The sequence below is a fragment of the Pinus tabuliformis genome, chromosome 1_2, assembly GCF_031772625.1.
Source record: "Pinus tabuliformis cultivar Carrire ecotype Pingquan chromosome 1_2, CPIR1, whole genome shotgun sequence".
Lineage (NCBI taxonomy): Eukaryota > Viridiplantae > Streptophyta > Pinopsida > Pinales > Pinaceae > Pinus > Pinus tabuliformis.
In genome coordinates, this window is record NC_142298.1 from 560,426,997 (window position 1) to 560,439,041 (window position 12,045).

Sequence of the window (12,045 nt, forward strand, 5' to 3'; positions counted from 1 at the left end):
TGGATCTTTACAACATGATGGCATGCATGGAAATAAATGTGATAAAGTATTCAATTTCCTTCACCATTGTAAATGCAAAGCTCGAGATGCAAGGCTATTAGATCTTTTAGACAGTTGGGAATTCTATGTCTAATGCCTAAAATAATAAGAATTTGAAATGATTCATTGAAAAAAATAGTTTCAAGTAAACGCTGAAATAAAAGGTTATTGATAGGAGGTAGGTAAGCATTGGTCATGTTACTATTGTTAAAATGAAATTCCAATGTTTTACTACACTTAAACTTGCATACTAAAAGGGAGAACATGCTAGTCAAATGGAAGAACGAGCTAGTCAAGTGGAAGACAATAGCCAAGCCATAGTCAAATGGAAGACAATATCCAAGCCAAAAGATGAAAATAGAGGGAACTTAAAGCACAAGACAAAAGAAATAGAGGGAACTTAAAGCACAACCACTACCTTCGGAAATCGTTGGCAACCAAAAGCTTATGTAAAATCATTTATCAAAAAGATATTATCATTTGGGAAGTACATAAATTCAAAATCAATAATAAAACTAAATTAGAAGTCAAATGAAATCCATCAAATATTGTCCACACATTAAAGGCATTATCCATAACATATAATAATATGCATCCCACACAAATATTGTCCACACATTAAAGGTATTATCCATAACATATAATAATATGCATCCCACACATTGGAAGGCCTTGGAAAGAAAGTGAGGGTTTGTCCACACACATTGGAAGGCCTTATCCGTAAAATATAATAATGTTTGGTAATATGCATCTGAAGGCATTGGAAAAAAATGAGAGTTGGTACTGATCCTTGGGTTAGGCACAAGGATCACCATAGGTTACTTGGCCATTTAGATATATGGCAATAGGGTGGGTGAAGGGACATAGGGTAGGGATAAAAGGTGAAGTTGTGGCATATCGACCCATTCTTTCTTAAAGGAGAGGGACCATCTTTCCTAAAGGAGAAATAAAGGAGAAAATATAGCTGGAAGTAATACAAATTATGGAAAGTAAAAGCTCTAGCTTTAATGAACAAAGTTCTAGGTTGGGGTATCTTGTAAAGAAGAGCTACGCTAATTTGTATTTTATGTAGTGACCGCAACAATATCATGTGCTCATCAAATGTACATATGTTAAACAACTATGGTTAAACAACTATGGTTAGAGGTTGATCAATTAACAAAGGTGAAGGCTGGTTGGGTGGGTGGCATTGTTAAGGAATGTTTAAAAACATTGTTAGATAAAGACTGATGAATGAATGTCCCTTTTGAGTTCTGAGGAACGTTTAATTACCTCCTCCCTCCAGAAAAAGAAGGAATTTTGAGAAGAATTGTGAAGGATAGGAGGTGTTTAAATGTTTCTATGTTTGTATAGGATTTGTAAAAGATAGGCGACAATTAAATATCGCCCTGATTTGCTTCGTAAGTGCAATAACACAGAACAATGATGTTTACATATCTTTAAATCGTTGCATGCCTTGGTGCTAACCACAATTTCACCTCTGCATTGAATGGAGACAATCAATTTTTTTTAACATAAGCATTACAGAAAATTTCTGTTATATAAAGAAAATTAATCTTCCCATTGTTGTTTTCAAGCAGAGAAGGTTTAGCAGAAAGCAACTCCTCAAATTTCAATACCATGAGGAAAACTGATATTACATTCCAAACATCTAATCCCATAGGGGCCATTGGTCTCACATCATGATTAATGTACTAAAACACATTATCAGCAAAATGCAAATTAAAAAATTGTGAAAGAGTGCATCCATAGTAACCTCTGAACAGCACACAGTGCTACCAAGATGTTAAATAAGCCCAACTTCGAATGGCTTTCCAATGATTTACAGCACAAGCATATACATCAAGTTCACAAATCATGCAAAATGAGGTCATTGGCAGGCTCATAACCATTGTACCATGAGGAAAACTGATATTACACTCCAAATATCTAATCCCATAGGGGGCATTGGTCTCACATCATGATTAATGTACCAAAACACATTATCAGTGAAAAGGAAATTAAAAACTTGTGAAAGAGTGTATCCACAGTAACCTCTGAACAGCACACAGTGCTACCAAGATGTTAAATAAGCCCAACTTCGAATGGCTTTACAATGATTTACAGCACAAGCATATACATCAAGTTCACAAAACATGCAAAATGAGGTCATTGGCAGGCTCACAACCATTGTATCTGCATCTCTAGACAAAGAGAAAAGCTAATCATGTTTGCCAAAAACATTATTCAATGTATTTCTTATTATTGAATACCATTCTATGCAAATAAGCACAGAAGACAGCGAGTTCCCCTTGTCCATGGGGGATTCAGACACAATCCGAAACATTAAAATGTACAATTATAAACATCAAAATATATCGACTTCAAGAACAGGGGTTTCCATGATGGGAATAAGCTTTAAAATATCCATTGTCACAATAAAAGAGGTACATCAAAACACAGGTTTAATGGATTGCATAAATACTCCAAAATCTCAAAACCAGGATCACTAATCATTGAAAAGCATCGAAAATTGGCAAAACTGTAAAACAGTGATTTAAGGTAATAACTAGTTGACCAATCCTGCTTTGCCTTTGAAAGTCTTACGATTTCATCCAGTTGTTAATTAAGAAAATGCAAATCAATTAACAAGAAGGTAATCTGCTATATCTGTCAGGTCTTTTTAGTTGCTTTTGTTGCCTTCTTTTTTGGTTCTGCTTTCACTTTATCCTTGTCTGTTTTGCCTATTGCATCTTTCACAGATTGCTCTTTGGAAGTTTTTGACGCTTTTGAAGGCTTCTCTTCTTTGCTGGAAGCTTTTCTCTTCTCTGGTTTAGTAGCCTTTTGTTTCTCTTCTGCAGAGTCCTTCTTTGCCTGTTGGGATTCTTTGTTTGAATTCTTTTTAACCTTCTTCTCAGCTTCCTTTTCAGCCTTCTTTGAGGCATCCTTCTCTACCTTCTTTGATGCATCCTTCTCTACCTTCTTTGAGGTGGTCTTCTTCTTCGATGTGTCCTTTTCTGTGCTTGCTTTCTTCACACCTTTGTCAGGTTTGGCTTTTTCAGTTATCTTTTCTTCGTTGACTTCTTTTTTGGGCTTGGCTGGTTTTCGTTCCTTCTTTTCCTTTGCAACCTTTTCTTCTTTCTCTACCTCTTCGGGAGGTTCCTGCTGCTTGACTTTTTTCTCTTTGTTCGTTTTGGCTTTAGTTTTTTGGGTCTCACCTTCAGCTGGCTTAGCACCCTCTTCAGAAGCAGTTTTCTTACTAGCCTTTCTAAGTTCTGCTTTCTTTTGGTTCTTCAATTCATCCGACAGCTTAAACGAAGCCTTCACCTTAGTCAATTTGCCCTGCTCACTCATATTTTTCAATTGCTTGTTGAGCAACGTTTTAAAGTTGGGTGGCAACTTATCCTCATACTTAGTTTGCAAGAATTTAGAGATTGCATAATGACTTGATCCTGCCCTTTCTTTCAATGAAGATATGGCATCTATGATCATCTGCAGGAAAAAAAGAATTATACAATTAAATTAATAGCACTTTCAAATAACCCCAGGAGATTAAATCAAAGATGCAACCCCATGAGGAAATATAAATCAACAAATGCAATTCTTTAAGAGCTTGTAAGAAAACAGCTCAACAAAAAACCTTTCTAGATGACTATAATAAACCCTTTTGAAATTGATCAACAAGTGCAGGAACAAAAAAAGAAGAGAAATAAAATACCCTGCATCATGGGGGAATGTCCCATTCAACAAAAACAATAACAGAAACCCCTTCATTGCTCTCCCAGTGATTTGGATACTCAATATCTCAATTAACAGTGCATAGTATCTAAGAGGGGTTAAATCTGAAGGTTAAGGTTACGAAGCTAGAAGCTGCATATATTAAGTTTTAACTTCACAAACTCAACCTCCAGATGGATATCAAATAAGAGTTTAGCTGGGTTTGTACTAGTGTTTGTATTCAATGAACCCAATTCACCATCTAGATTCAAACTAGAATTACATGGACACAAAAAAGAGTTGATTGCACTAAGAGAAGCAAGATGCTCCTACAGACTAGGCAGGGAAAGACTTTCAATTCTTTAACAGTGCATACAATTCAATTCAGAAGAAAAAAAATTGTACAAACACAGACCCATCTAAACCTGGGTTTGATATGGAGCTTGCAATGCTGAAGGTTGCATATATCAAGTTCCAACTTTAGAACATCAAGGTGATATCAGAGCAAGGTTTACATGGTTTTATAACAGTGTCCATGAGTATAAAACTGAAAAATAAGCTAATTAAAATTGTATAAAGTTAAACATCATATGCATTTCACATATTTAAAAGAAAACAATAAAAATTACAAAATTAAAAACAACAATAAACAAGTTAGCACAATCAATTTTAGACTAAGATATGTATGTTACATATTAAAAGATAGGAATAAACGAACTGCATATTTAAATAACAAGGTTTTTATGTTGGCATGTGTATCCCTCTTTTGACAAATCAATGAAAACCTTAAGTCTGACTCTGCATTAAGGGAGTATAAATACTCATTCTGACATGGAGAGAGAATACCAACTTTAATAAGGAGAAAGAGATTCATACATGAAAAAGCCTAAAGAAGGGGGCATGAGAGATTTATACACTAACAATTGTTCATGAGCTATCCCACTGCATATTTAACGAATAGTAAATGAACCAGTAGCATAGATGGGAGGGAATTGGTATAGATGGAAAAACATTTGAGTTTTTCATTTCAGGGTTTACTAGGTACACGATTAACATGGATCTATGCTAGTGGATCCACCATTTTTCATTTCAGGGTTTAATAGATACACGATTAACATGGATCTATGCTAGTGGATCCACCACCCTAAAACTGATAATTATGGGAAAGACAATGCAAGGAGATTTATGTATCTTCCACCACCCTAAAACTGATATATATGGGAAAGACAATGCAATGAGATTTATGTATCTTCCACCAGCCTAAAACTGATATTTAAGGGAAAGACAATGCAAGGAGATTTATGTATCTACTTTAATAGGTAAAGATTTAAGATGGATGGATCTATGCTAGTGGATCCCTCACCCAAAAACTTATATAAGGGAGAGCCAAAAAATTGTATAAGGGACAGACAAAATGAAGGGAGATTCCTATATCTAATTTAATGGTTAAAGATTTAAGATAGGATTTATGTTAATGAATCACCCCAGGTAAAAAAAGACACAAACCCTCCAAAACCATATGGAAAATAAATCAATAAGAAAGCTAATTGAAAAATTACAATCATAACATACAAACATGAAGTTTTGCATTTTAGGGTTTGATAAATACCAAGAGTTGGGCATGTGTATCGGTCGAAATTCAGGGTTTAATAGATACAAGAGTAAGATGGATCCATTCTAGTGGATCATCCACCCCAAATGGATCCATGCTAGTGAATTACCCACCCCAAAACTGATATCTTGATTTTTAAATACAGGAGAGATAAAATATAGGGAGATTTCCATCTCTAACTTAATAGGATAGATTTATGTTGGCAGATCACCGCAGGAAAAAAAACCCAAAACCTTATAAAAACATATAGATATTCAATCAATAAGAAAGCTCATTGAAAATTTAAAATCATAACCAGTAATTGAAGCAAATTCAAAAAGGGAAAGGATGGATTTATGTTAGTGGAACAGCCCAGGAAAAAACAAACGCAAACCCTACCAAAACATATGGAGAAGATTCAATCAATAAGAAAGCTAAATGAAAATTTACAATCATAACCAGTAATTAAAGAAATACAGGGAGGGAAAGGATGGATTTATGTTAGTGGATCACCCACAAACCTGACAAAAACATATGTAGATTCAATCAATAAGAAAGCTAATTGAAAATTTACAATTATAGCCAGTAACGCAAAGATATACAGAGAGGTCGAGAGAGAATTCAGAAGATAACTAATACCCAACCATGCAAACTAAAAGCCCAAACGACATTGAAAAAGAATAATGTTAGAAATTGCAAAGAAAAGCATGCAGATTTAGAGAAAAAAATATGTCACCGAACCTCTACATATTTGGGATGGGCCGGTGGAGCTTTGGGTTCCTTGGCCTCTTTTTTCTCCTTCGGCTCTTTAAGATCTTTTTTCGCCTTCGGTTCTTTAGGCTCTTTAGGATCCTTTTTCGCCTTCGGTTCTTTAGGCTCTTTAGTATCCTTTTTCGCCTTCGGTTCTTTCGGCTCTTTAGGATCCTTTTTCGCCTTCGGCTCTTTCTTATCGACCTTCTTCCCCTTCTTCGCCTGATCATCGCCAATCACACCTTCTACACCATCAATCGGTGCATCATTTCCACCAATTTCTCCATCATTTGGCTTATTTTCATCACCAGCCTCTTCATCTATGTCTTCCTTTTCATCTTCTTCTCCCCCTTCTTCTTCTTCACCTTCACCTTCACCTTCTCCTTCCAGTTCCTCTTCTTCACCGCCACTTCCACCTCCTTCTTGTTCTGGTTCTTCTTCATTTTCCTCTGCTTCTGCTTCCGCTTCCCCTTCATCTGCTTCTGCCTCTGCTTCTCCTTTCCCTTCATCTGCTTCTGCCCCTGCCTCTGCCTCTACCTCTGCATCTGCCTCTGCCTCTGCCTCCTCGTTGGCCACAGGGGCATCTTCCTCCATAGGCGCTGCTGGTTCTTCAAAGACATCCTTGCTTTCTTGTTCTTCTGGTTCAATTTCTATTCCTTCTTCGATCTTGACATCCTCCTCTTTGAAGGCGGGCTGCTTCTTTCTCTTGCCTGCTCTGGCTGCTCTCTTCGCAGCGGGCTCCTTGGAGAGGGCCGGAGAAGGAGGGGCTGAATCCGCCATTAAAGCAAAGCTGTTGAACCAACTTCCAAGAATGCAAATGCAATTACAGAAGCTATCGAATCAGAGCGGGCGAACGCAAATAGAGGAGGCGGACGAGGTGCAGGAAAGGTGACGAATGCAGAATGATTATGCCGTGGCCAGAGAGGAAGTTACCATTACCAGTACCAACCCAACTTCACTTCGTATGATTCCCACTACGCGACAACGCATAGATCTTGACAAAGGTGACGCCCGTCACTCGACGAGCATGAATGCAACTTTCGTTGAGGGACAATATAGAAGGAGAGAGAGACGTGCGAGATTCTGTTCCATCAACTACCTCTGCGGAAACTGCAATGTTCCCCTCGTGCCAAAATTAAAATTTCCTGGTCAAAATTAATTATTCTTCCCAAATAAATACCTTTTCCCTAGGGTTTTCAATGAAAGGTACCGTTCCATCTGGCGGAAAACATGTTAACATTTGTCAATTTTTAAATAATCTTTTATTTTTTTACTTTTATTTATTTTTATTTTTTTAAAGGTTACGTAAAAATATTATTTATTTTAGCGTGTGATGAGGTGTATTTATTATTTTTTACTATTAATCAAAATATATTTCTAAATTTAGGGTGAACTTTGTTGCCAGTTAAATTTTTTTATTTAAAAGGTTATTTTTGGGATTTGGATTCATTTTAAGATAATTTATATTTCCATTATTTTTTATATATTTAAAATGTTAATTTTGAAATTTTCACGCATTTTAAGATGACTCAGATTATATGATTTTTTTTAAAAGGTGAAACTTTGCATTGTCTAAGAAGCTACCCTCACAAAAATAAGAGGATTTAAGTGGTCCTTATCTTTAGCCAAATTTTTAGGAATTTACTTTCTTAATTTCAATTTATTAATAGAATTTATTTATATTTATGAGAATTGGAATTCGAGATTTGGAATTAATGGGTTATTATTATTAAGATGTGGTATTAGCCTAATTTAAGAGCAAGATTCAAGAAAACTATTCCATGGTAATTAAATTTAAATTAATTTATGAGGTGTATATTTTGTATTGATTATTTGGTTTGGTGGGATTTAGTTTTTGTTAGGTTGTATGTTTAAATCTTATGGGGAGGCATTGAGGATGAAAGTTATGTTGAGGGAATTTAACTTCTTATGGGTTTAAATCTCATGGGAGGCATTGAGGATGGAAGTCACTTTGAGGGAATTAAACTTCCTAAGGAGCATCCAGGCTCGACCAAGCCTCATACAATCTGGGTGATACCGATACTTCTTCCATCCAATATAGAGGTTGGCCCCAAACTCACCCTCACAATTTTTTTTTATAAGAATAAGTAATTAAACCTAAATTAATGTTGGTAAATTTCTACCCATTGATTATTGTTGTTTTTTTTTAAACCATAATTTGGAGATATTTATGTTAAAAGAATTATAGCAAAGCATTTGTTAGTTTGTTCACAATTTTATGGGACTAGCCTGTGGCTTGAGAAACCGCAACCCGGGGGCATTTAAGCCATCAAAACCACCCAGGGATTGCATCTGGCTTAGGCCACACCAACCCATACTCATGGTTGGAGTTGTGCCCACGAGATTTCGAACCAATGACATTTTCACCATAGTGCCTTAACAAAACATCTAGTGACCAATTACTCTACACCTCGTGGGTAGAACTATAGCAAAGTTACAACACACATACAAATGGTGTCGATTGAGAATCTTTGCCAATCTTGATCTCAGGATCCTGTGATGGAGCTCTTCTTGTTTCCCATGGCTAAGATTTAACCATAGTCTCTGTTGTGCATCCTCATTGGTAGTTTGCCATGCTCTAGCAACGACATTGATCAATGGGGTTCTCCATGCTACTACCTCCTCGATGCTTACATCCTCCACTAGTTTGCCTTGTGAAATTTTGTCAATGAAGGTTCCATAAATGTTTCCTTCAAGAATGTTGTGCTTCACAATTTTGCTTGCTTTTTTTCTTTTTCATTTGGTGCATGAAGCCCCTTCCTTTTCTGATCTACACTACGAGTGTTTATTTCTCTTTAGATTTATGGATCTGTAAATTATTGTTTATTGTGTATGCATGCAAATTATAATTATGTAGAAAATAGAGAACGACATAATAAAAACTCACAAACCACAATCATCTTAAGATATATCTTGAGAAACCCTTTCGGGGGAAAACCTAGTTGGAAGGCGAGGCTACTCTGCTCTCTTTCTCTGAATAGAAAATGGTTATGAGTACAAAGAAGTAAGGCCTATGGCCCATGGGATACTCAAGTGCAAAAATCCTCTCTGTGTGCTCTTTCCCTATCCCTCTCGACCACTCTACTTGTTTATGGACAAAAATGTCGTCGAAAAGAATGGAACCTCTTTTCCTCTTAGTGGCCTGATTATAACATGGCCTAATAACCTACTAGTGGTTAGGTTTGACTCCTTCAACTCTTAACTAGAGTTACAATATAAACTCTTCTAGAGTCTTCATCATCATAATCACGTGGCTAGCCTCTTTTCCATGAGTAGCGGGGGCTAACATGGCATCCTCACGAATTATGGTGGCCAAAACAGGAAGGTCAACTTCCGAGTGGCATAACTTTTGTATACAAACTTCGATTGAAACAATTATTGCTTTGTTGGAAAGATCACTGTGTGTAGAATAGGAAAAAAAAGGTCCTATGTTGAAGTGGAAAAGTTTTACCCCCCAAAAAACATCTTTTGATGCCTTAAAATACTCCTGGAAGGTTTTAGACCCTAATTTTCCAAACTGGGCCCCACTGGTAAAAATGTCCTATGAGTCCATTCCTCCACTTTTTCCACTTTGAAAGCATCGAGATGAATGAAAAATAGTATAATGATCCAATCTTGATCAATTTACATCCCCATTGGATCTGATGTTGAATAGGAAGTTGATTTCCTTAGATCCAACAACTTGGTTTGCCATTTTTTGGTTTTTGGCTATGGCTAGCAAATCTCCATGCCTAGATCGTGAAATATTGGATTCCAATGATCAAACAAGAAGTTTTCATCCACCCTTGTGCTAAGAATTTTTTTATTGTTGTTTTACAATGCTGAAGATAGGGATTTGTTTCTTGATTTAGGTTTGTAGTTTTGGGGCAATGCAAACCTATGCTTGAAGCCCTACTCTTCCTATTTCAATCCTTTGATAGAGGTTATGACCACATCTCTTGTTTGGGTGAGGCATTTGAATATATTGTTGCATCATTAAGGTTTACCCTCTCTTTAGGAAATACATCCACTCTATGAAAGCTCCATTTTGTCTCTCATGAAACTCAATGTTGTAGTATTGCAACATATGCAAAAATTAATGTGGAAATGGATTTCAGCTTAGGGTTCCCAACTAAAATTATTTTGACTATAAATACTTTTCTTGGACTAAAAAATTAGACAATGAGTAGGCCTCCTTGTATTGTAGGGCTTGTTCCAAAACATGTCAAATTGTATCTCATTCCTCAAATGGGCCTAAGAAAAGAAGAAATAAATGACAAAAATCAACCTAGTGGGTTGGCTCTTAGGATGATCACCATATAGTCTCATAGGATAAATCTCCACCAGCAGATTCTACGACTCACGCGACTCCAGTTTCTCAAGAAAAACAACAAGAATAAGTTTTCCAAACTTGAAGAACTAAAGATTCAATCTTGTAAGACTTGGGGCAAGAAAATCATGGTAAGTCAGGCCCTTGACTAACGACATGTTGGGCAAATCAAGTTGATGAAGCCAAAACTCAAAAACAAGGGGAACCCTTAGTTCAAGATACTTGAGGGATGGAAGAATGAACAAGTATTTTACCTACCTCAAAAGAAGTCTAGACAAAAGTATGGAAAAAGAAGCATAACTCCCCTTAAGAATCACAACCAATGGTCACAAGAAGTCAGTCCCAAAAACCAGTTTAATCATGTATTTCTTTTCTATATTGTTATGTAACCAACTCATGAGATTATACTCTATGTAAGAAGTGTTGGAATGTAGCTCTTTTGAGTATATGGAAAAATAATTCAATTGTGTTCTTTTTGGATGTATTGAAAATCTCCAATTTAGATCTATCTACCTAAGATTTTGACAGGCTAGCAATTCTCAATGTAACCCAGCCACATGTTTCAATTATTGATTTTGCTTAATATAATTTTCCCAGTCACTGTTTAAAAATTTGATAATCTTTCCAATCTTGTAGTATTCCATACTTTCCATTCTCCACTCAAAAGAATGGGGAGATAGAATGTAACAACCTCGGGTTAAAAGTTCATGTAATCAAGTTAATAAAGGAAAAATAAGGCCAAGGTCATAGGAGACGTATTACAAGATGAATGTTGGGAAAAACATCCTATTGGGCATCACTTGTTATTTATTATGGCTAAGGGGAAATTGGCAAAGGCATTAACGAAGGTTTTCAAAAGGCAAAAAGACATTATTGGCATTTATTTTATGAAAATAAAGGAAAATAGGAGAAAAGGGAGATGAAAGGTCGTAAGTTGCATGTGAGGAGGAAATTGAAGGAAAATAGAGGAAAAATGAAGAAAATAGAGGCATCAATAATAAAAAGGCATCAGAGCATCAATTTGGGGCCCTTTGTCAGTTGAGTTTTGGAATTGGTTTCAAAGAGAGAGAAGAGAAGCAAGAGGAGAAAGCAAGCAAGCAAGCTAAGGAAGGATTAGAAATCAAAGGAAAGTAAGGATTAAGCAAAGAAGAGTTGGATCAAGTGACTTCAATAGGAATACTTGCGGGTAACAAGTTGCATGTGCGATTTCTTAGCTGGTTTTTGCATGCATGATACATGCATGTGTGTATTTGGTTCATTTATTTTCATTGGCATGGGTTTTGCTTGGTTTGACAATGGTTTCGGCCTTGCCTTGCCAATTCCTAGATAGCCATGGTGTGATGGGATTCATTCTTGGTTGAGCTTTGGGTTGTCGGAAGGTTTTGGATTCAGGTGGGGTGGTCTCAGGAAAATCCTAAGGGTAAGTGGGTGGAGACAGGTAAATTCCTCAAGGTATGGTGAAGGAATTCTGAGGCATCCAGGCTTGGTTTGGTTTTGTGATCTCAGGACCGGTTTAGGTGAGATCACAGTAGTGGTGGGGGTGGTTTAACCTCTGGATTCCCTTGGTTGTTTATGTATTGGTTTATCCATGAGATCCCAGATTCATGCTTGGAATATGGCACAAGGGTGATTGACTGAA

At 36.4% G+C, this 12,045-nt stretch overlaps 1 protein-coding gene across 1 annotated transcript; it reads right to left on the reverse strand.

Annotated features, from left to right (window-relative positions):
- Window positions 1–2,283: 2,283 nt before the first annotated feature.
- Window positions 2,284–7,161, reverse strand: LOC149206827 (uncharacterized). Its single transcript, XM_089395588.1, has 2 exons — window positions 6,068–7,161; window positions 2,284–3,510 (listed from the first exon to the last, which is right to left on the reverse strand). The coding sequence occupies exons 1-2, from the start codon at window positions 6,854–6,856 to the stop codon at window positions 2,692–2,694; spliced, it is 1,608 nt and encodes a 535-aa protein (XP_089251714.1). The 5' UTR covers window positions 6,857–7,161; the 3' UTR covers window positions 2,284–2,691.
- Window positions 7,162–12,045: the final 4,884 nt, after the last annotated feature.

Bases quoted from the DNA above. Each gene is read 5' to 3' on its own strand.
- LOC149206827 (XM_089395588.1), bottom strand. From the start codon at position 6,856: ATGGCGGATTCAGCCCCTCCTTCTCCGGCCCTCTCCAAGGAGCCCGCT. The intron at 3,511-6,067 runs GTTCGGTGACAT...TTTTTCCTGCAG, and splicing joins CCCATCCCAAATATGTAGAG to ATGATCATAGATGCCATATC.